Source organism: Heptranchias perlo, chromosome 16 (assembly GCF_035084215.1).
Source record: "Heptranchias perlo isolate sHepPer1 chromosome 16, sHepPer1.hap1, whole genome shotgun sequence".
In the NCBI taxonomy this organism is placed as follows: Eukaryota; Metazoa; Chordata; class Chondrichthyes; order Hexanchiformes; family Hexanchidae; genus Heptranchias; species Heptranchias perlo.
This window is the reverse complement of record NC_090340.1, coordinates 10,364,517-10,389,462: the sequence shown is the minus strand read 5'-3', so window position 1 is coordinate 10,389,462 and position 24,946 is coordinate 10,364,517. Positions and strand designations below refer to the sequence as shown.

Here is a 24,946-nt window from a genome sequence, read left to right as displayed (position 1 = left end):
CTCCTGGGTGGGTTGAGTCAGTGGGATTGGTTTACTCCTGGGTGAGTTGAGTCAGTGGGATTGGTTTACTCCTGGGTGAGTTGAGTCAGTGGGATTGGTTTACTCCTGGGTGGGTTGAGTCAGTGGGATTGGTTTACTCCTGGGTGGGTTGAGTCAGTGGGATTGGTTTACTCCTGGGTGAGTTGAGTCAGTGGGATTGGTTTACTCCTGGGTGGGTTGAGTCAGTGGGATTGGTTTACTCCTGGGTGGGTTGAGTCAGTGGGATTGGTTTACTCCTGGGTGGGTTGAGTCAGTGGGATTGGTTTACTCCTGGGTGGGTTGAGTCAGTGGGATTGGTTTACTCCTGGGTGAGTTGAGTCAGTGGGATTGGTTTACTCCTGGGTGGGTTGAGTCAGTGGGATTGGTTTACTCCTGGGTGGGTTGAGTCAGTGGGATTGGTTTACTCCTGGGTGGGTTGAGTCAGTGGGATTGGTTTACTCCTGGGTGAGTTGAGTCAGTGGGATTGGTTTACTCCTGGTTGAGTTGAGTCAGTGGGATTGGTTTACTCCTGGGTGAGTTGAGTCAGTGGGATTGGTTTACTCCTGGGTGAGTTGAGTCAGTGGGATTGGTTTACTCCTGGGTGAGTTGAGTCAGTGGGATTGGTTTACTCCTGGTTGAGTTGAGTCAGTGGGATTGGTTTACTCCTGGGTGAGTTGAGTCAGTGGGATTGGTTTACTCCTGGGTGAGTTGAGTCAGTGGGATTGGTTTACTCCTGGGTGAGTTGAGTCAGTGGGATTGGTTTACTCCTGGGTGGGTTGAGTCAGTGGGATTGGTTTACTCCTGGGTGAGTTGAGTCAGTGGGATTGGTTTACTCCTGGTTGAGTTGAGTCAGTGGGATTGGTTTACTCCTGGGTGAGTTGAGTCAGTGGGATTGGTTTACTCCTGGGTGAGTTGAGTCAGTGGGATTGGTTTACTCCTGGGTGAGTTGAGTCAGTGGGATTGGTTTACTCCTGGTTGAGTTGAGTCAGTGGGATTGGTTTACTCCTGGGTGAGTTGAGTCAGTGGGATTGGTTTACTCCTGGGTGAGTTGAGTCAGTGGGATTGGTTTACTCCTGGGTGAGTTGAGTCAGTGGGATTGGTTTACTCCTGGGTGGGTTGAGTCAGTGGGATTGGTTTACTCCTGGGTGAGTTGAGTCAGTGGGATTGGTTTACTCCTGGGTGAGTTGAGTCAGTGGGATTGGTTTACTCCTGGGTGAGTTGAGTCAGTGGGATTGGTTTACTCCTGGGTGAGTTGAGTCAGTGGGATTGGTTTACTCCTGGGTGGGTTGAGTCAGTGGGATTGGTTTACTCCTGGGTGAGTTGAGTCAGTGGGATTGGTTTACTCTTGGGTGAGTTGAGTCAGTGGGATTGGTTTACTCCTGGGTGGGTTGAGTCAGTGGGATTGGTTTACTCCTGGGTGGGTTGAGTCAGTGGGATTGGTTTACTCCTGGGTGAGTTGAGTCAGTGGGATTGGTTTACTCCTGGGTGGGTTGAGTCAGTGGGATTGGTTTACTCCTGGGTGGGTTGAGTCAGTGGGATTGGTTTACTCCTGGGTGGGTTGAGTCAGTGGGATTGGTTTACTCCTGGGTGGGTTGAGTCAGTGGGATTGGTTTACTCCTGGGTGAGTTGAGTCAGTGGGATTGGTTTACTCCTGGGTGGGTTGAGTCAGTGGGATTGGTTTACTCCTGGGTGGGTTGAGTCAGTGGGATTGGTTTACTCCTGGGTGGGTTGAGTCAGTGGGATTGGTTTACTCCTGGGTGAGTTGAGTCAGTGGGATTGGTTTACTCCTGGTTGAGTTGAGTCAGTGGGATTGGTTTACTCCTGGGTGAGTTGAGTCAGTGGGATTGGTTTACTCCTGGGTGAGTTGAGTCAGTGGGATTGGTTTACTCCTGGGTGAGTTGAGTCAGTGGGATTGGTTTACTCCTGGTTGAGTTGAGTCAGTGGGATTGGTTTACTCCTGGGTGAGTTGAGTCAGTGGGATTGGTTTACTCCTGGGTGGGTTGAGTCAGTGGGATTGGTTTACTCCTGGGTGAGTTGAGTCAGTGGGATTGGTTTACTCCTGGGTGAGTTGAGTCAGTGGGATTGGTTTACTCCTGGGTGAGTTGAGTCAGTGGGATTGGTTTACTCCTGGTTGAGTTGAGTCAGTGGGATTGGTTTACTCCTGGGTGAGTTGAGTCAGTGGGATTGGTTTACTCCTGGGTGAGTTGAGTCAGTGGGATTGGTTTACTCCTGGGTGAGTTGAGTCAGTGGGATTGGTTTACTCCTGGTTGAGTTGAGTCAGTGGGATTGGTTTACTCCTGGGTGAGTTGAGTCAGTGGGATTGATTTACTCCTGGGTGAGTTGAGTCAGTGGGATTGGTTTACTCCTGGGTGAGTTGAGTCAGTGGGATTGGTTTACTCCTGGGTGGGTTGAGTCAGTGGGATTGGTTTACTCCTGGGTGAGTTGAGTCAGTGGGATTGGTTTACTCCTGGGTGAGTTGAGTCAGTGGGATTGGTTTACTCCTGGGTGAGTTGAGTCAGTGGGATTGGTTTACTCCTGGGTGAGTTGAGTCAGTGGGATTGGTTTACTCCTGGGTGGGTTGAGTCAGTGGGATTGGTTTACTCCTGGGTGAGTTGAGTCAGTGGGATTGGTTTACTCCTGGGTGAGTTGAGTCAGTGGGATTGGTTTACTCCTGGGTGGGTTGAGTCAGTGGGATTGGTTTACTCCTGGGTGGGTTGAGTCAGTGGGATTGGTTTACTCCTGGGTGAGTTGAGTCAGTGGGATTGGTTTACTCCTGGGTGGGTTGAGTCAGTGGGATTGGTTTACTCCTGGGTGGGTTGAGTCAGTGGGATTGGTTTACTCCTGGGTGGGTTGAGTCAGTGGGATTGGTTTACTCCTGGGTGGGTTGAGTCAGTGGGATTGGTTTACTCCTGGGTGAGTTGAGTCAGTGGGATTGGTTTACTCCTGGGTGGGTTGAGTCAGTGGGATTGGTTTACTCCTGGGTGGGTTGAGTCAGTGGGATTGGTTTACTCCTGGGTGGGTTGAGTCAGTGGGATTGGTTTACTCCTGGGTGAGTTGAGTCAGTGGGATTGGTTTACTCCTGGTTGAGTTGAGTCAGTGGGATTGGTTTACTCCTGGGTGAGTTGAGTCAGTGGGTTTGGTTTACTCCTGGGTGAGTTGAGTCAGTGGGATTGGTTTACTCCTGGGTGAGTTGAGTCAGTGGGATTGGTTTACTCCTGGTTGAGTTGAGTCAGTGGGATTGGTTTACTCCTGGGTGAGTTGAGTCAGTGGGATTGGTTTACTCCTGGGTGAGTTGAGTCAGTGGGATTGGTTTACTCCTGGGTGAGTTGAGTCAGTGGGATTGGTTTACTCCTGGGTGGGTTGAGTCAGTGGGATTGGTTTACTCCTGGGTGAGTTGAGTCAGTGGGATTGGTTTACTCCTGGTTGAGTTGAGTCAGTGGGATTGGTTTACTCCTGGGTGAGTTGAGTCAGTGGGATTGGTTTACTCCTGGGTGAGTTGAGTCAGTGGGATTGGTTTACTCCTGGGTGAGTTGAGTCAGTGGGATTGGTTTACTCCTGGTTGAGTTGAGTCAGTGGGATTGGTTTACTCCTGGGTGAGTTGAGTCAGTGGGATTGGTTTACTCCTGGGTGAGTTGAGTCAGTGGGATTGGTTTACTCCTGGGTGAGTTGAGTCAGTGGGATTGGTTTACTCCTGGGTGGGTTGAGTCAGTGGGATTGGTTTACTCCTGGGTGAGTTGAGTCAGTGGGATTGGTTTACTCCTGGGTGAGTTGAGTCAGTGGGATTGGTTTACTCCTGGGTGAGTTGAGTCAGTGGGATTGGTTTACTCCTGGGTGGGTTGAGTCAGTGGGATTGGTTTACTCCTGGGTGAGTTGAGTCAGTGGGATTGGTTTACTCCTGGGTGAGTTGAGTCAGTGGGATTGGTTTACTCCTGGGTGAGTTGAGTCAGTGGGATTGGTTTACTCCTGGTTGAGTTGAGTCAGTGGGATTGGTTTACTCCTGGGTGAGTTGAGTCAGTGGGATTGGTTTACTCCTGGGTGAGTTGAGTCAGTGGATTGGTTTACTCCTGGGTGAGTTGAGTCAGTGGGATTGGTTTACTCCTGGGTGAGTTGAGTCAGTGGGATTGGTTTACTCCTGGGTGAGTTGAGTCAGTGGGATTGGTTTACTCCTGGGTGGGTTGAGTCAGTGGGATTGGTTTACTCCTGGGTGAGTTGAGTCAGTGGGATTGGTTTACTCCTGGGTGAGTTGAGTCAGTGGGATTGGTTTACTCCTGGGTGGGTTGAGTCAGTGGGATTGGTTTACTCCTGGGTGGGTTGAGTCAGTGGGATTGGTTTACTCCTGGGTGAGTTGAGTCAGTGGGATTGGTTTACTCCTGGGTGGGTTGAGTCAGTGGGATTGGTTTACTCCTGGGTGGGTTGAGTCAGTGGGATTGGTTTACTCCTGGGTGGGTTGAGTCAGTGGGATTGGTTTACTCCTGGGTGGGTTGAGTCAGTGGGATTGGTTTACTCCTGGGTGAGTTGAGTCAGTGGGATTGGTTTACTCCTGGGTGGGTTGAGTCAGTGGGATTGGTTTACTCCTGGGTGGGTTGAGTCAGTGGGATTGGTTTACTCCTGGGTGGGTTGAGTCAGTGGGATTGGTTTACTCCTGGGTGAGTTGAGTCAGTGGGATTGGTTTACTCCTGGTTGAGTTGAGTCAGTGGGATTGGTTTACTCCTGGGTGAGTTGAGTCAGTGGGATTGGTTTACTCCTGGGTGAGTTGAGTCAGTGGGATTGGTTTACTCCTGGGTGAGTTGAGTCAGTGGGATTGGTTTACTCCTGGTTGAGTTGAGTCAGTGGGATTGGTTTACTCCTGGGTGAGTTGAGTCAGTGGGATTGGTTTACTCCTGGGTGAGTTGAGTCAGTGGGATTGGTTTACTCCTGGGTGAGTTGAGTCAGTGGGATTGGTTTACTCCTGGGTGGGTTGAGTCAGTGGGATTGGTTTACTCCTGGGTGAGTTGAGTCAGTGGGATTGGTTTACTCCTGGGTGAGTTGAGTCAGTGGGATTGGTTTACTCCTGGGTGAGTTGAGTCAGTGGGATTGGTTTACTCCTGGGTGAGTTGAGTCAGTGGGATTGGTTTACTCCTGGGTGGGTTGAGTCAGTGGGATTGGTTTACTCCTGGGTGAGTTGAGTCAGTGGGATTGGTTTACTCCTGGGTGAGTTGAGTCAGTGGGATTGGTTTACTCCTGGGTGAGTTGAGTCAGTGGGATTGGTTTACTCCTGGGTGAGTTGAGTCAGTGGGATTGGTTTACTCCTGGGTGGGTTGAGTCAGTGGGATTGGTTTACTCCTGGGTGAGTTGAGTCAGTGGGATTGGTTTACTCCTGGGTGAGTTGAGTCAGTGGGATTGGTTTACTCCTGGGTGGGTTGAGTCAGTGGGATTGGTTTACTCCTGGGTGAGTTGAGTCAGTGGGATTGGTTTACTCCTGGGTGGGTTGAGTCAGTGGGATTGGTTTACTCCTGGGTGGGTTGAGTCAGTGGGATTGGTTTACTCCTGGGTGGGTTGAGTCAGTGGGATTGGTTTACTCCTGGGTGAGTTGAGTCAGTGGGATTGGTTTACTCCTGGGTGAGTTGAGTCAGTGGGATTGGTTTACTCCTGGGTGGGTTGAGTCAGTGGGATTGGTTTACTCCTGGGTGGGTTGAGTCAGTGGGATTGGTTTACTCCTGGGTGGGTTGAGTCAGTGGGATTGGTTTACTCCTGGGTGGGTTGAGTCAGTGGGATTGGTTTACTCCTGGGTGGGTTGAGTCAGTGGGATTGGTTTACTCCTGGTTGAGCTGAGTCAGTGGGATTGGTTTACTCCTGGGTGAGTTGAGTCAGTGGGATTGGTTTACTCCTGGGTGGGTTGAGTCAGTGGGATTGGTTTACTCCTGGGTGAGTTGAGTCAGTGGGATTGGTTTACTCCTGGTTGAGTTGAGTCAGTGGGATTGGTTTACTCCTGGGTGGGTTGAGTGGGTTTGTCAGGCAGGGCACGGGGCGGTCCCTGGGTCCTGGGTCCTGTTCCGGAAGTGGTTGCCTCAGTGACGGGGAAGATGGCGGCGAGTTCCACGTCCATCGCTGGTCCGAGCAGCTCCAGCCTTTCCATGGAGTTTCTGGAGGGACTGACGGAGATCGCGGAGCTGCAGGAAGCCTACACCAAACTGTGCAGCGAGGAGGTACGGCAGCACCTCCCGGGGAGGCCGGCCGGCCGGGAGGGAGGGAGGGAGGGACAGGCGGGCCCGCAATAACAAAATGTGAAAGGCAGAGATTAAAACGCGCTGAGACCACCAGTGCCTGTGGGCGGAGACTCTGCACTCCAGATCACCCCTCCCCATATAATGTTCATCTAAAATATATACTAGTATATGGGTATCTTGTCCCCGTACATACATGTATAAGCTTATACGTGTAAACCTACCTGTAGATATATTGACAGTGCTACTGTGAATATAAATATATATAACGTGTGTATATAAAATGGAAAGACTTGCATTTATATAACCTTGCACTTTCCATAACCTCAGGATGTCCCAAAGCACAGCCAATTAAGTACTTTTGAAGTGTAGTCACTGTCGTAGGAAACATGGCAACCAATTTGCGCACAGCAAGGTCCCACAAACAGCAATTAAATAAATGACCAGGTAATCTGTTTTAGGTGTTGGTTGAGGGTTAAATATTGGCCAGAACACCGGGGGAGAACTCCGCTGCTCTTCTTTGAATAATGCCGTGGGATCTTTCGTGTCCACCTGTTTAATGTCTCATCCGAAAAACGGCACCTCCGACGTTGTAGCACTCCCTCAATACTGCATTGAAGTGACAGCCTAGATTATGAGCTCAAGGTCCCAATGTTAGCAAGGCTGCGGGTTCTCGGCGGGGGGCTATCGGGCGCGTGGGTAACACGCCCGGTGAAATTAGTGGGTTTCCCGCGCGATCGTAGCAGACAAACCACTAATTGTATCCACTTACCTGCTCCTCCGGGTTCCCCGCTGCTGATCTGCGCGTCGGGCGGGCTGCGCATGCGCAGTAAGATCTGTCAGCTGGAGGCTCTCTATTTAAAGGGGCAGTCCTCCACTGACAGATGCTGCAACAAATAGCAAAAATGCCAGTATGGAGCAGCCCAGGGGGAAGGCTGCTCCCAGTGTAATGATGCCTCACTCCAGGTATCAATACATGGGGTGAGGAGGAGGGGGAGGACAGAGATCTTCCACCCGGCGGGCGGGAGGAAGCAGCCTGCCTCTGCCACCAGGAAGGCCTGGCTCGAGGTGGCAGAGGAGGTCACCAGCACCACCAACATATCACCCACCTGCATACAGTGCAGGAGGCACTCCAATGACCTTAGTGGGTCAGCCAAAGTGAGTACACGTAGTCTTTCCCCTACACTCCGTCTGCCACATCACCGCCCCCACCCCACATCTCTCTCGGCACTGCCAACACTACTCTGTCACATCACCCCTCACACCCACTCAAACCTCATCCTCATCTTACCTGCACTTACTCACCTCGCCAGTACTCATCCCGCCACTACCACGCAACCCAATCCTCATACAATCTCATGGCTCTATCCCATACTCACCCTCTCGTGCATCTCTTTCACGGCCAGCCTCACTCAACCTGCCACTACCTGTGCTGCAGCCACAGGGCATGCATCACATATGTGCAGTAGGCAGCGTAAGGCAAACGTGTCGTGAGCATGATGGGGATGCACAAGGGTGTTTGAGGGTTCGTCATGGGTGTTACTTATATTGAATGTCAGAACAACTCACATTACACATTATATTGGCACCACTACTGCCATGTCTTCGCGAATCCTGTCTGGTTTGTGCAATAATGCCCGCTCCTGAGGATCACTATGAGGACCCACCACTGATGCCACCCATTGTATCACTACAGAGTGGGTGTAGGTGTATTTGCAGGGCTGTTCTGCGCAGATGACTGAGAGACATCGGCGATGTCCCCGGTTGCACCCTGGAAGGATGTGGAGGAGAAGTTGTGGAGGGCAGTGGTGACTGTGACAGCGACAGGTACGAAGATGGTGCTCGGGCCAGCCAGGAGCAGCTCGGCATGAAAGAGGCTGCAGATGTCGACGGCTACATGCCGAGTGACTCTGAGCCTCCGTGTGCACTGCTGCTCAGAGAGGTCCAGGAGGCTGAGCCTCGGTCTGTGGAACCTGTGGCGAGGGTAGTGCCCTCTGCGACGCATCTCTCTCTGCAGTAGCCCTCCCTCCTGCTGTGTAGGTGGATGTGTCACAGCACTGTGTTGTGGAGCTCCACGTGTCAGAGGTGGATGGCGAGGCTGGTGATGCTGTTCGCCCTCCGAGGGGGTCATGACTGCAGCTACGGCGGCCCCCATCCGCAAGATGTACATCTGAGGGGATCCGCAAGGTAGGTACATGTCTCCGGACCCCGGGGTAAGCGTGCAGGTTGGTGACTTTGACTGTCAGGAGGAGGGTGGTGGAGGCCAAACTTTGTCCCAAGTGACGGAGTGGCCTCCTGCAATGGGTGAGGGTCTCTCCCCCCCCCCCCACCCTCCTCCCTCCCTCCCCCCCCCTCCTCCCTCCCTCCCCCCCCCTCCTCCCTCCCTCCCCCCCCCTCCTCCCTCCCTCCCCCCCCCTGCCCCCCCCCCCCTCCCCCCTCCTCCCCTCCTCCCTCCCTCCCCCCCCTCCCCCCCCTCCTCCCTCCCTCCCCCCTCCCTCCTCCCTCCCTCCTTCCTCCCTCCCTCCTTCCTCCCTCCCTCCTTCCTCCCTCCCTCCCCCCCCCCTCCCTCCCTTCCTTCCTGTGAAATGGACCTTTGCAGCTGCCACAGGCTGACAGCTGCAACACGTCCATTCGACCTGGGAGTGTTTCCCCCAGTGTGGGAAACAGTCCCATTGTGTTCTAAAATCCCACATAGTCCCTTAATCAGGTCAGTTAATGACCTGAAATACCTAACTAAATACTGTCAAGTGGCATCCCGCTGGCTTTAATTGCCTGCGGGATTCCCACCAGCGGGGGCTGCGCGCGCACGCCGGCGCGTCAGCGGGGAACCCGGAAGTGCGTGGGTTCGGGGCGGGCTCCGGTACCACGCCGGGATTCTCCGATTTTCGGAGCCCCCCCCACGGGAAACGCACCCGATAGCGGGTGCTAAAATAGAGCCCCATGTCTCTGGAGTGGGGCTTGATCCCGTGACCACCTAACTCAGGCGAGAGTGCTACACTGAGTCAAGGTTGACACAAGAGAAAACAGAGGTCAGGTACAGCATAGTTAGATGCAGAGTAAAATTTCCATGGCTTAAATCATGTAACTCACCACAGACCTAGAATCAAACTAACAACCTGCCTGGTTTGTATGGCTCAAGTACTCACTGAATAAACTTGCTGTGCCATCAGGACACCATTAGCTTTATCAGACAAAACATTCCCACTTCAGTTCCTGGTCTGTGCTCATTTAACTAATCTTCACTGTGATGCTGCAGCTGGGGGCGAGCGTGATCGGTCTTGCTGTGACGCTGTGGTCATTTGACAGCGTACTGACACTCGCTGTCTAGACTTTATTAATACAGAAAAGCTACTTGGGCAAAGAGCTGGTGAGCAGCTGTTCTGTGTGGAACTGACATGAGCAAAACTTGAGTGCTTTTGGGAAAACGGAGAAAACTGGGGGGGAAAAGAGTGCTGGTGAAAGAGTGCAGCTGGGCATTTTCACCAGGGAACAGTGTTGTGTATTTCTGTTCTGTTTGAAAGAATGCTTTGTTTGTGAAGTATGTGCATGTCTGTGATATGAATTTACACTGTGTGTGTTTGTAGGTTTGTTTACAATCTGTGTGCAACTGTAAGGTGTGTTTGCGCTGTGCGCGACTGTAAGGTACGATTCCACAGTGAGTCTATAAGGTCTGTTTACGTTTGCATGACTGTAAGGTGTGTTTACACTGTGTGTCTATAAGGTGTGTTAACGTTTGCATGACTGTAAGGTGTGTTTACACTGTGTGTCTATAAGGTGTGTTAACGTTTGCATGACTGTAAGGTGTGTTTACGCTGTGTGTCTATAAGGTGTGTTAACGTTTGCATGACTGTAAGGTGTGTTTACGCTGTGTTCTTGCTATTGTTTTCTGCCTGGCTAATAGGTAGGTTTCTTTTCTTCCGCTATTTCTACAGAAGGAGGTTGAAACAGAACTTGAGGCTCTCATTGGACAGCAGAGCAGCCTGGAAAGTAAGATGGTGGCTCTGCACCGCATGGGGTAGGTACCATAATGGAGAAGCAGTGATTAAAGAACTAGAATGCAATAGATTACTATCAAAAGCTGAGAGAACAAATTTTTCTTTTGTTAAGTCGTTAGGTCTGTTTAGTGTGCTGGTACCAATACACTACTGGAAAATAAACCACATTTGAGCTAATATGCTTTAATGGTGTACAGGGCTATTGCTCCTGTCTTCTAGTATGATGCTAAATCCATTCTTTCAAATTGTTCCCATTACCAATGACAGACTTGTAGGCATCTTATTGTTGAACAGTTCAAAATGCTCTCTTCAGACACAACCCAAGTCTGGAAGGAAGTTGCCTATAAACGTACTGCTGGGTGTACTTCACAGTTGAAATAGTGGACATAGAAGATTTCATTTGCACACCAGTATGATTTATTGAATTTTAGTGACAATGCTGCAAGTGGAGAAACCTATAAAGTACAGCATTGTGGCTTTCTGGAAACTTCAATAATCTGTGTTTGGTAGTGATTTGAGACACTGTCACCACAGCACCCAGTACTGGTGCATGTTTGTGAGGAGCTGGTAGAATTTCAGTTAGCTGCCCTGGTGGACAGATAGCTTGATGTTGACACTGGGTTTCTGAAGTACAAGTCTTCCATTCCCTAGCAGTGTCGTTCTTTGATCACAAAATTCACACAAAAAATGGAAATCCAATAAATTTATTACTAATTGATTAAGATATGTGTCTAAATTTTTAATTATGGCATAAATAGGATAGGAACCTGATGTTATAGAATCATAGAAAGGTTACAGCACAGAAGGAGGCCATTCGGCCCATTGAGTCCACGCCAGCTCTGTGCAAGAACAATCCAGCTAGTCCCACTCCCCTGCCCTATCCCCGTAGCCCTGCAATTTTTTTCCTTTGAAGTACTTATCCAGTTCCCTTTTGAAGTCCATGATTGAATCTGCCTCCACCACCCCCTTGGGCAGTGCATTCCAGATCCTAACCACTCGCTGTGTAAAATAGTTTTTCCTCATGTCACCTTTGGTTCTTTTGCCAATCACCTCAAATCTCTGTCCTCTAGTTCTTGACCCTTCCGCCAATGGGAACAGTTTCCCTCTATCTACTCTGTCTCGACCCTTCGTGATTTTGAATACCTCTATCAAATCTCCTCGCAACCTTCTCTGTTCCAAGGAGAACAACCCCAGCTTCACCAGTCTATCCAAGTAACTAAAGTCCCTCATCTCTGGAATCATTCTAGTAAATCTCTTCTGCACACTCTCTAAGGCCTTGCCTTTATCACCTTGTGATGGGTCCTCAGTCCATTATATTAAAAAAATTGGTAAAGTGCTTGTTTATCTTTTAGTTTTCAGTTCTTTTGAAGGATATACGGCTGAAACGATAACCTGTCCTTTCTATTTACTGGTGCTGTCTGACCTGCTGTGTGTTTCCACAGTTTCTGTATTTATTGTGGATTATTCCAATGTTCTCTGTTGTGTATCCTCCTCATGGTACTTGTATCGTTTCTTGATCATGGTCCCTTATTGCTTTCTTCTCCAGTCCGAACTTGCAGCTGATTGAGGGGGATGCCAAACAGCTTGCGGGGATGATCACGTTTACATGCAACCTGGCTGAAAACGTAAGCGGCAAGGTCCGGCAGCTTGATCTGGCCAAGGTACAGCAATTGCTTTTTAACCCAAGTTTAGCGACTGTGTAGAGTAAGGTGTTGCATTCACAAACGTTAAAGAGACAGTGTCAGTTTTTGGGAAGGTTTTTTGTTGTCTGGCAGTCCCAATTTCCGAAACAGCCAGCTCTATATTAGACCAGCCGTATTGGCCAACAGATGCAGTAGACGTTCTGCTTCCTGGAGTGTCAGATGTAGGTTCTCACCTGGGCCTTTATGCCCGAGTTTTTTGCCCTCCTGTCCTGAAGGCGTTGACTTGTGTTGGGGCATGGCACCATGGGCAGTGGGCACTCCTGGGACCATGGCCACTTCTCATACATGAACCTAGACAGTGAATATTCAACCATGAAGGATATCACAGCCATCTACATTGGCACAATTTCCTGCAAGAGTTACTGGATAGTGATCAGGTACAGGAACTCATTGGATTTTTTTTTACTAAAATACATTTATGTATTTTACTGAAATAGCCAAGTTTAATATGGAAGCTGCCTTTCCTTACTCAATTTCAACATTGAGATGAATTATCCTTAGGACCAGGCCAGATTTATTGATTTGGAAATTGGTCAGGATACAGCGGCTTTGGTCTATGTGCTAATCATACAGTCAAAAGATCAGCAGGTACGAGAGACCTGGATGATGTGCAATTTCCCCTACCCCAGAGTTGTTAATCAGGGATGATTGGCAAGTGTGACCTCAGAAGCTTATTGGAGTGATCAAGTCTGGGGAATGCTTCCACCGGTTTAGTTCTGACTAAAGATCTAAACTGGGTAGGTGGGCTGGGAAATCCTCGTCACCCATGTGCAAAGTTGGATATTAAGTGTCTACAAAAGACTGTCACGTATCAAATTGCAAAAAATATACCCCCAAAAATGGTATTTTAACTCCTTATAGATGATATTTTAAAATTGTTTTTAACTATTTATTAATTATTTATTGTTCTTTGCCCATGGACTGGTTAGAATGTGGAACTCACTACCATATGGAGTAGTTGAGGCAACTAGCCCAGATGCATTTAAGGCGAAGCTAGATAAATACATGAGGGAGAAAGTAATAGAAGGATATGCTAGTAGGGTGAGAGGAGGCTCATGTGGAGCATAAACATCAGCATCGACCAGTTGGACCGAATGGTCTGTTTCTGTGCTGTAAAATTCTATGTAACTATTGCACATTCAAGAACTTGCTATGTCTTACTGCTTCTGTGTATTTTTCAACCTGAAATAAGTCTTACCGTTAGTCTGCATGTGGTCTGACAGGGTGGTATTTTGCCTTTCAAATGAGTCGGGAAGGTGGCGGGCATCCCATGTGATCTCCAGTGGTCGATACTGCAACTGGGAGGAGATGTTAATCCTAGACATGCTATTCCATTCACAGCCCATAAAAGGGCACAGATTTCAGTTCATAAGATACTCGGTTGGCATAAGGGAAAGTCTTAACTTTTTAAATTCCTCGTACATTTGTGTGGAAATTATATTTCCTTACAAAGCCTTTTTGCTGTGAGCTGAAGACAAACGTGTTGGGGGTAAAAAGTCGAACTGTAACTATTTTCCCCTCCTTCGCTCAGGGGAGCTGAGGCCATTTAATTTTAAAAAAAAGAAACATTTAATGAAGTATCATTCAGCATAAAAAGGGGAGCGCACGAGCGGGGGCTATAGAGGGGAGAAGGGGGAAGTAAGAACATAATAAGAACATAAGAAATAGGAGCAGGAGTAGGCCAATCGGCCCCTCGAGCCTGCTCCACCATTCAATAAGATCATGGCTGATCTGATCCTAACCTCAAATCTAAATTCATGTCCAATTTCCTGCCGCTCCCCGTAACCCCTAATTCCCTTTACTTCTAGGAAACTGTCTATTTCTGTTTTAAATTTATTTAATGATGTAGCTTCCACAGCTTCCTGGGGCAGCAAATTCCACAGACCTACTACCCTCTGAGTGAAGAAGTTTCTCCTCATCTCAGTTTTGAAAGAGCAGCCCCTTATTCTAAGATTATGCCCCCTAGTTCTAGTTTCACCCATCCTTGGGAACATCCTTACCGCATCCACCCGATCAAGCCCCTTCACAATCTTATATGTTTCAATAAGATCGCCTCTCATTCTTCTGAACTCCAATGAGTAGAGTCCCAATCTACTCAACCTCTCCTCACATATCCACCCCCTCATCCCCGGGATTAGCCGAGTGAACCTTCTTTGTACTGCCTCGAGAGCAAGTATGTCTTTTCTTAAGTATGGACACCAAAACTGTATGCAGTATTCCAGGTGCGGTCTCACCAATACCTTATATAACTGCAGCAATACCTCCCTGTTTTTATATTCTATCCCCCTAGCAATAAAAGCCAACATTCCGTTGGCCTTCTTGATCACCTGCTGCACCTGCATACTAACTTTTTGATTTTCTTGCACTAGGACCCCCAGATCCCTTTGTACTGCAGTACTTTCCAGTTTCTCGCCATTAAGATAATAACTTGCTCTCTGATTTTTCCTGCCAAAGTGCATAACCTCACATTTTCCAATATTGTATTGCATCTGCCAAATCTCCACCCACTCACCCAGCCTGTCTATATAAATACCATTCATCAAGTCAGTTATTACGGCATTTACACACCTGGGGGAGTGACCTGCAGTACCATGAGCCATTTTAGCCCACTGTGTGTAAACAGGGCCATTCGTTTGCATTGACTGAATCAGTCAAATTCTGTTTTTATTACACGAGTTTACCAAATATTTACTGCTACTATATTTTGGAGGTTGGATTTGGTGAAAACCATAAATCACTGGCCTTGTCCATAAGATTTTATCCGTTCAACGCTTTTTTTTATTTGTTCATGGGATGTGGGCGTCGCTGACAAGGCCGGCATTTATTGCCCATCCCTAATTGCCCTTGAGAAGTTGGTGGTGAGCCGTCGCCTTGAACCGCTGCAGTCATGTGAAGGTACATCTGCAGGAGTACTTTTAATAAGGGATTGCAAAATAAGCACGCTATAATTGACCTTGCTATAGAATGCTGACCTTGCAGGAGAATAGAAGTTTGAAAATAATTTTGTGCAGGGAAACAAAAGGGAGCAAGAGCAGGAAAACCCATCAAGGCTCACACCAAAAATTAGCTCGAGGGTCCATTTAACGTTTTGGGAATTGAATTTAATGATTTTATAAAATATAATGCAATCTTGTTCTGACACAAATACTTTGATAATTTATCACACCCCCCCTCGAGGACGTTGACTCTTCCTGGGCACTGACAGCCCTCGAATATCTCAACCAAGTGACTATTTTTCATGCATGAGCTCTGATACGAATGGTGTCAAACTGTTTGATCATGGGGTAGCATCAATGTTGACCTTACCCGACACCCACATACACGTACTTTCCGTCGGTGGCGGGGGGGGAAGGTCACTGGTTAACAATCAGGAGTGGGAACCCTGGCTGGTTTTCGTCAGTCCCTTCCCTTGCCCTGGAGCGTTGAGGCAAATTGCAGCACCTCAGCTTCCCCCCCCCCCCCCCCCCCCCCCCCACCGGCTGAGATCCACACGTTGGGAATCCCGCCTGCAGCCTTCCTGTCCCAGTGCCACACCAGGCCATGCTTCTAGCTACTGAGCATTCACAGGAGCTACCTTATTAGTTCACAAAGAATGCTTTAAAAAAAAAGAAATGAGAGGAATATGAAGTTCTGAATCATATTAAGAACAAACATCTTCCCTGCATCGCTGGTTGCAGACTCAGTCGCAGCATTGGTACAGGCCCGGGGAGTGAGCTTGCCTGTCTGCCTTTTGGGTCAGAGAGGGGAAATGGTGTGTGATTCAGGGCTGGTTGGCACCTGAGGAGAAAGGGAGAAAATGAAAAAAAGGGGCCAAAGAGGCAGTGTGGTAATCATGATCTTATCCATGCCTTGCAGAATCGGATTTACCAGGCCATTCAGAGAGCAGATGACATCTTGGATCTGAAATTCTGCACTGATGGAGTGCAGACAGCTCTGCGCAATGAGGACTACGAGCAGGCGGCAGCACACATCCATCGCTACCTGTCGCTCGACAAATCCGTAATTGAGCTCAGCAGACAGGGCAAGGAAGGTGAGCTTTGCTTAAACCTCCAGCTGTGAGACTGCAATGGGTTAGACCTTTCACCTCTGGAATTTAGCTTGGAATCCAGCTTAAACTGATTGGATTTAAATCCAACCCCCCACCGCCCCGCACACTTTTTACCTGAAGTGATTTTGGGCCGTATCAATCCAGCTTCTAGTTATCTTGTGCCCACAGCACAAAACTGTTCAACCCCTGGGCTTGCTACAGTTGCGTAGATACTAGGCAGATAACAGCACACCGGCTTGTAGCGAGCAAGGGCTCGCTTATGGAAATGGACTTTGGTGCTGAGATGCGGAAAATATGAGGTAAAAGTCCAAGAACGTAACAGCTTCTATGTCCCCAAATTCTTGTAGAAGCAACAAGAACCTCTTATTCTTGTTGATAAATCCAGAAGGCAAATACTGTAGTGCTCGAGCAGCAGTGCATAAAGAGAGCAGAGCCTCCGTGCACAGGTTTTATTTTGTTCCAAGTGTGCAATTGTACCTGTGAGATAACAAGACATAATTTCCATTTGTATATGATGTGAAGAAGTAAAAATGTCAGGGACTCGCTCAGTGCAGTACACACCCTGAGATTGTGCAGGTTGAGTATTGCACGAACTAGCACTACATGTGATATTGTGGCCAAGCACTGAGCTACAACCCCGCAAGATCTCTGCGCTTCTCCAATTCTTGCCTCTTGCACATCCCCGATTTTAATCGCTCCACCATTGGCGGCCGTGCCTTCAGCTGCCTAGGCCCTAGGCTCTGGAATCCCCTCCCTAAACCTCTCCGCCTCTCTACCTCTCTCTCCTTTTAAGATGCTCTTAAAACCTACATCTTTGACCAAGCTTTTGATCACTTGTCCTAATATCTCCTTATGTTTGATGACGCTCTTGTGAAGTACCTTGGAATGTTTCACTGTGTTGTTGAGCTAGTCTCAGTAAGAGTAGCATAGACAGAGGTCTGGAAGCAGTTTACCTACCCAATTTAAAGTTTAATGTGGGTGGGTGATATGTTTGTACTGTACCTGCTTGAGCTATAGTACAATTACAAATTTCACCCTAAACTCAGGTTGTGCCTGGAGAAAGCATTTTGAGTTATATAACACTAGGAGTGTAGATTGGTCACTTTGGTGGGAACAGATTAAGACTATCACACTAACAGCAATTTGCATAGCACAAAAACATATTTGCTTAATTGCAATTTTTCCTGCAATGTATTGGTACCAATGCACTAAATAAGCCAAGTGATGACACTGTTAATGCTGCCCTGGCTGAGGTCAGATATTTCAGCACTGACCAGGGATAAAACTCAGTACTCTCCTGGTCTATATGGCGAAGTAACACACTATTTAACCATTAGGTCATCTAAGTGAATGAGTCCTGAAGTCTCCTATGTTTAGTTCCTTTGCTATCAGTTCTTGCACTGCCATTTTGAGGGTGCTAACTCAAGAAAGGCAGCCTTAATAAGCTTTAAGCATTAGAGGTGCCGTCTACACCCAGTGTAGCATTCAGAGTGCTTCTTGATTGATGAACGTGGTAGACTCATTGCTGTCATTGACAGGTCCTGTATAGTTAAATTTGATCTGACAGCCTGGCAGTATTCCTTTAATGGAAATGATTGAATAAATGTGATGTAGGTATCAGAGGCCCCTCTTCAATTAATTCAATCTAAATCTCCCAACAGCCAATATCATTGACGCAAACTTAAAACTTTTGCAAGAGGCAGAGCAGCGGTTAAGAGTCATTGTTGCTGAGAAGTTTGATGTGGCCATCACGGAAGGTGACCTGCCACAGGTGGAGCGGTTCTTCAAGATATTCCCGTTGCTGGGATTACACGAGGAAGGACTGAGCAAGTTCTCAGAGTACCTTTGTAAACAGGTAAGGGGAGCAGGAGTACAGACGGGCGGTCTTTCTGTTCAATTTATGGTATCAGGGATTGATTTAATTTTTCAGTTGAGCATTTACAACATCTATATCTGAAGCTTCAGTCGCGCTGCCCCCCCCCCCATATCCTCTTTCCTGTGTCGAAATCAAGACTCACCACACTGTCTCCTGCTCCAGTGTGTTATTTGCTAGCATGGAAAACTGGCACTCCTTAACTCTTATTGGACTTTGTACAATCATCAGGCTTTTAAAGCCCAGGGGCTGAAATTGGCCTATGCCAGTAATGTGAAACAGGCTCGTGGAAAATCAGCAGCCCATTTTTACTCCGCGCCCAATTCTTTTTCTGTTGGTCATTGGAAAAGAAAATCCTGTTCGGTGTGAATCGAGCTCCCGATTTACTATGAGCCCGTTTTGGACTACAGGTCTAGACCAATTTCAGCTCCCACCACGTCACCTTGGCTCAGTTAGTAGCAATATTGCCTCTGTCTCACAAGGTTGTATGTTCAAGCCCTATAATCCAGGCTGTCCTTCGGATGAGACTTTAGGCAGATGTTAAACATCCCATGCCACCATTCGAAGTGCAAAAAAGTGATGGGTTGGGAGTGATTTTTTCAATTAAAGAACGATCCTTTTCCAAATGAATCTTACACAGCAGCCCTTCTTACTAGCTATGGCTCAGTTGATAGCATTATCGTCTCTGAGTCAGAAGGTTGTAGGTTCAAGTCCCACTCCAGAGACTTGAGCACAAAATCTAGGCTGAAACTCCCAGTGTGGTACTGAGGGAGTGCTGCACTGTTGGCGGTGCTGTCTTTCAGATGAGACATTAAACTGAAACCCTGTCTGCCCTCTTGGGTGGAGTTAAAGAACCCATGGCATTATTCGAAGACGAACAGGGGAGTTGTCCTTGGTGTCCTCACCAACATTTATCGCACAACCAATATCTTTTTTAAAAAAAAAACCCCGATTATCTGGTTATTTATCTCATTGCTGTTTGTGGGAACTTGCTGTGCGCAAATTGGCTGCTGCGTTTCCTACATCACAACAGTGACTGTTCTTCATTGGCTGTAAAGTGCTTTGGGACTTGAAAGGCGTTATATAAATGCCTCTCCTCCAGCCCTCCTCTCCCCCAGCCCTTGGTGCATTATAGTAAGGATCTGATATGTCTGTAAATGGATCGGCTACGCTGGAGGGAGAGGGTGGGGTTACAAAGAGTACTCGGACTGAGGGAACTCATTAGAGTGTCCTTAGTTTGGATGTAAATGTGCTTTAGTTGAATCTTTGATGCCAGTCTGATCTGTTTTCTGTTACTGAAGATTGCAAACAAAGCTGAAGAAAACCTTCAACTGGCACTGAGCACTGAGATGAGCGATCGCAGGGCTGCTGTCACCTTTGCTGACACACTCACGCTACTCTTTGAAGGTAAGAACGACCAAGTGAGTCTAACTGAAGAGGGAACAGGCTATTTTGGATCTAGTATTGTGTAATGAGACAGGGTTAATTCGTAATTTTATAGTTAAGAATCCTCTGGGGCAGAGTGATGATAATATATGAAAGAATATCATATTGAGTTTGAGAGTGATGTAGTTAAGTCCGAAACTAGGGTCTTAAATTTAAACAACACCAATTACGTAGGTCTGAGAGGTAAGTTGGCTCCAGGAAATTGAGAAATTAGATTAAAAGCTATGATAGTAGATAATCAATGGCGAACATTTAAAGAAATAATTCATAATTCTCAACGAATATACATTCCTTCGAGGAATAAAAACTCCACGGGAAAAGTGGTCTAACTGTGACTAACTGGAGAAATTAAGGATAGTATTAAATTAAAAGAGGCTTACAATGTTGCCAAAAAGAGTAGTAAGCCTGAGGCTCAGGAAGGTTTTAGAAATCAGCAGAGGGTGACCAAGAAATTGATAGAGGGAGAAAATAGAATATGAGAGTAAACTAGCGAGAAATATAAAAACAGATTGTAAGGGGGGTTAGAGTACAAGAGTAAGGACGTTTATTGCAAGGGAGTTGGAGTACAAGAGTAAGGATGTCTTACTACAATTGTACAGGGCTTTGGTGAGAACACACCTGGAGTACTGTGTACAGTTTTGGTCTCCTTATCAAAGGAAGGATACACTTGCCTTGGAGGCAGTTCAATGAAGGTTCACTAGATTGATTCCTGGAATGAGGAGGACACAAAGATGCTGCAAAGGGATATAGATAGGTTAAGTGATTGGGCAAGAAGGTGGTGGATGGAGCATAATGTGGCAAAATGTGAAATTATCCACTTTGGTAGGAAGAATAAAAATGCAGAATATTTTTTAAAAGGTGCAAGACTAGTAAATGTTGGTATATAAAGGGATTTGGGTGTCCTTGTACACGAATCACAGAAAATTAACAGACAGGTACAGCAAGCAATTAGGAAAGCAAATGGTATGTTGGCCTTTATTCGAAGGGGGTTGGAGTATAAGAGTAAGGAAGCCTTGCTGCAGTTAAAAAGGGCTTTGGTGAGACCACACCTGGAGTACCGTGTACAGTTTTGGTCTCCTTATCTAAGGAAGGATACACTTGCCTTAGAGGTGGTGCAACAAAGGTTCACCAGATTGATTCCTGGGATGAGAGGGTTGTCCTATGAGGAAAGATTGAGTAGAATGGACGTATAGTCTCTGGAATTTAGAAGAATGAGAGGTGATCTCATTGAAATGTATAAAATTCTTAGAGAGCTTGGCCGGATAGATGCTGAGAGACTTTTTTCCCTGGCTGGTGAGTCTAGAGCTAGGGGTCAAAGTCTCAGGGTACAGGGTCGGCCATTTAGGACTGAGATTACGAAAAATTCCTTCACTCAGTGCATTGTGAATCTTTGGAATTCTCTGCAACAGAGGGCTGTGGAAGCTGAGTCGTTGAGTATATTCAAGGCTGAGATTGTTAGATTTTTGGACTCTAGGGGAATCAAGGGATATGGGGATCAGGTGGGGAAATGGAGTTGAGGTTGAAGATTTGCCATGATCTTATTGAACGGTGGAGCAGGCTCGAGGGGCCATATAGCCTACTCCTGCTCCTATTTCTTATGTTCTTATGTTCATAGTTCCATTAACAGGCTGGGTAACACAAGGGGTTAGAACAGCAGCCTTCCACTTCCAAGTCCTGAGTTTGAATCCAGTCAATCCTATGGCATGAAAGTCACCTTTCTTGCTGTCTCACTAGCCTAGTGGGTAGAAGCACCATCTGGTATAGAATTAGTGTGCTTGAGCTGGGAGTTTTAAAATCATTCGGGTTGTGGGCGTCACTGGCAAGGTCAACATTTATTGTCCATCCCTAGTTACCCTGACAACGTGGTGGTGGTGGAGCTTCTTCTTGAACCGCTGGTAGCAGTTTGGTACAACTGAGTGTCTTGCTAGGCTGCTTCAGAGGGCAGTTAAGAGTCAATGTTGGTGTGGGACTGGTGTCACATATAGGCCACACCGGGCAAGGGCGGCAAGTTTCCTTCCCTAAAGGACATTAGTGGGTATTTACGACAACACTGCTGAGGTGGGGTTCAGATACATTGTGGGGGATAGTGTAGCTGAGGTGGGGTTCAGATACATTGTGGGGGATAGTGTAGCTGAGGTGGGGTTCAGATACATTGTGGGAGATGGTGTAGCTGAGGTGGGATTCAGATACATTGTGGGGGATAGTGTAGCTGAGGTGGGATTCAGATACATTGTGGGAGATGGTGTAGCTGAGGTGGGATTCAGATACATTGTGGGAGATGGTGTAGCTGAGGTGGGATTCAGATACATTGTGGGGGATAGTGTAGCTGAGGTGGGGTTCAGATACATTGTGGGAGATGGTGTAGCTGAGGTGGGATTCAGATACATTGTGGGAGATGGTGTAGCTGAGGTGGGATTCAGATACATTGTGGGAGATGGTGTAGCTGAGGTGGGGTTCAGATACATTGTGGGGGATAGTGTAGTTGAGGTGGGATTCAGATACATTGTGGGAGATGGTGTAGCTGAGGTGGGGTTCAGATACATTGTGGGGGATAGTGTAGTTGAGGTGGGATTCAGATACATTGTGGGGGATAGTGTAGCTGAGGTGGGATTCAGATACATTGTGGGGGATAGTGTAGCTGAGGTGGGGTTCAGATACATTGTGGGGATAGTGTAGCTGAGGTGGGATTCAGATACATTGTGGGGGATAGTGTAGCTGAGGTGGGGTTCAGATACATTGTGGGAGATGGTGTAGCTGAGGTGGGATTCAGATACATTGTGGGAGATGGTGTAGCTGAGGTGGGATTCAGATACATTGTGGGAGATGGTGTAGCTGAGGTGGGATTCAGATACATTCTGGGAAAGTGCATAGCTGAGCAGGGAGTGCTCTGGGTGAGAAACTGAAAATTCCCCAGCTGTGGAACCATTCGCTGACCAACCTGCCACTGACGTGTACTGAGGGAGTAGGACTATTCCACGTTACATCTCTAGCACCCCATGCGTAGTGCAATAAAACTGAAGGTTTCTCCTAAAAGCTGTAGGACTATCTAAAAATTCCCATAGCCCTGCTGTATGGAGTGTACCTTACATTGACAGACTCCTGTTCAACAGCTACTTGCATTTATATAGTGCCTTTAACGTAGTAAAACGTCTCAAGGCACCTCACAGGAACGTTATCAAACAAAATTTGACACCGAGCCACATAAGGAGATATTAGGACAGGTGATCAAAAACTTGGTCAGAGGTAGGTTTCAAGGAGCTTCTTAAAGGAGGAAAGAGAGCTAGAGGCAGAGAGGCTTGGGTCCTAGGCAGATAAAGGCACGGCCACCAATGGTGGAGCGATTAAAATCAGGAATGCGCAAGACGCAAGGATTGGAGGAACGTAGAGACCTCGGAAGGTTGTCGGGCTGGAGGAGCTTACACAGATAGGGAGGGGCGAGGCCGTGGACGGATTTGAAAACAAGGATGAGAATTTTAAAATCGAGGCGTTCGTGGACCGGGAGCCAATGTAGGTCAGCGAGCACAGGGGTGATGGGTGAATGGGACTTGGTGTGAGTTAGGATATGGGCAGCAGAGTTTTGGATGAGCTCAAGTTTACAGAGGGTGAAAGGTGGGAGGCCGGCCAGGAGAGCATTGGAATAGTCAAGTTTAGTGGTAACAAAGGTACGGATGAGGGCAGCAAATGAGCTGAGGCATGGGCGGAGACAATGTTATGGAGGTGGAAGTAGGTGGAATTGGTGATGGAGGAATATGTGGTCGGAAGTTCAGCCTTAGTCGGTGGCCAGGGAGGGGGATGGAGTCGGTGGCTAAGGAATGGAGTTTGTGGCAAGGACCAAAGACAATGGCTTCGGTCTTCCCAATATTTAGTTGGAGGAAATTTGTGCTCATCCAGTACTGGATGTCGGACAAGCCGTGTGACAAGTGAGAGACAGTGGAGGAGTCGAGAAAGGTGGTGGTGATACAGAGCTGGGTATCGACAGTGTACATGTGGAATCTGACATCGTATTTTCGGATGATGTCGCCGACGGGCAGCATGTAGATGAGAAATAGGAGGGGGGGGGGGCCAAGGATAAATCCTTGAGGATTCCAGAGGTAACGGTGCGGGAGCAGGTATAGAAGCCGTTCCAGGTGATTCTCTGGCTACGACTCAATAGATAAGAATGGAACCAGGAGAGGGCAGTCCCACCCAGCTGGATGACGGAGGAGAGGTGTTGGAGGAGGATGATGTGGTCAATTGTGTCAAAGGCTACAGCCATTCCCCAGCAGTATGGAGGTGCACCTTACCCTCATAGTACTCTTGTTCCCCATCTGTGTGGAGGTGTACCTTACACTGACAGTACTCCCATCCCCAACTGTATGGAGGCGTATCTTATACTGACAGTACCCCTGTTCCCCAACTGTATGGAGGTGTAAGGTACACTGATAGGACTCCTGTTCCCATGCTGTTTGGAGGTGTAGCTTTCACTGATAGGACTCCTGTTCCCATGCTGTTTGGAGGTGTACCTTACACTGATAGGACTCCTGTTCCCCAGCTCTATGGAGGTGTACCTTATGTCGACAGTATTCCTGTTCTCCATCTATATTTTTTAGTGGTCTTAATGCAGCTTTACTATTCCAGTTATTCTTGTTGCCATTTTTTGCTCAGGTACAGTACCAAATTGAACAGTATATTTACCCATTTCTCCTTGTTATCCATTGGCCATAGGCAAAATGTATGTATTCAGAAAGCTGCAGAATGTTCTCTTTTGCTGGCTGTGAGGATCCTGTGTGCAATGAATTTGTGTAGTGTCAGCCCAGTTTCAAGGATATTGGACCCATAATTGTGTATTTGCCACTAAGCACTAAAATGGCACTGTCACTTGGAGTGATTATGTGATGGCTGGTGTGGGAAATGGAATATGTCACATTGGTGCATTAAGTCTTCTGAGATTGGGGCTGAGGCACATTGTTGAAGTAGAGTAGAGGGAGGTTTACTTTACACTGTAAAAGAGTTTCAGAACTTCAAGGGGTGATTTTGTCAGTGCAGAGCTCGTATTATTGTTTGATCTGTCCCACAGGGATCGCTCGAATAGTGGAGACTCACCAACCCATTGTCGAGACATACTATGGGCCTGGGCGGCTGTACACACTTATTAAGTACCTACAGGTGGAGTGTGATCAACAGGCTGAAAAGGTGGTGGACAAGTTCATTCAGCAGAGGGACTACCACAGAAAGGCAAGTCAGAGGTCCTTTACCTCTCTATATCAAACAATATTTTTGTCTCCTGTTGTTTTGTAAGGTTCCCTCTTTGCCCACTGCCAGCCCAATAAGGAAGTAATCACATCGTACCGGTGCTGGCTGTTTGAAAGAGCTATCCAATTAGTCCCACTCCCCTGCCATTTCCCATAGCCCTGCAAATTTTTCACCATCAAATATTTATCCAATTCCCTTTTGAAAGTTACTATTGAATCTGCTTCTACCACCCTTTCAGGCAGTGCATTCCAGATCGTGACAACTCGCTGGGTAAAAAAAATTCTCCTTGTCTCGCCTTTGCAAAACCAAAACCAGATCAGCCACAACAGTAAGTGGTGTGGGGCCCAGTAACACAGTGCTGGCCAAAGTCAAGCCAAAGCGGCTGAGTGTCGTGGAGTAGCAACGGGGCAAGTGCGGATCTGGGACTT

General features: G+C 47.6%; 1 protein-coding gene across 1 annotated transcript in view; it reads left to right on the top strand.

Annotated features, from left to right (window-relative positions):
- Window positions 1-6,046: 6,046 nt before the first annotated feature.
- The window catches only part of cog4 (component of oligomeric golgi complex 4), a 51,548-nt gene continuing 32,648 nt past the window's right edge, over window positions 6,047-24,946 (top strand). The window contains exons 1-7 of the mRNA XM_067997642.1: window positions 6,047-6,203; window positions 10,154-10,236; window positions 11,763-11,877; window positions 15,775-15,949; window positions 17,629-17,822; window positions 19,142-19,247; window positions 24,343-24,500. Coding sequence (XP_067853743.1) covers window positions 6,081-6,203; window positions 10,154-10,236; window positions 11,763-11,877; window positions 15,775-15,949; window positions 17,629-17,822; window positions 19,142-19,247; window positions 24,343-24,500 — 954 coding nt within the window. The 5' untranslated portion in view covers window positions 6,047-6,080. The remainder of the gene's footprint in view (window positions 6,204-10,153; window positions 10,237-11,762; window positions 11,878-15,774; window positions 15,950-17,628; window positions 17,823-19,141; window positions 19,248-24,342; window positions 24,501-24,946) is intronic.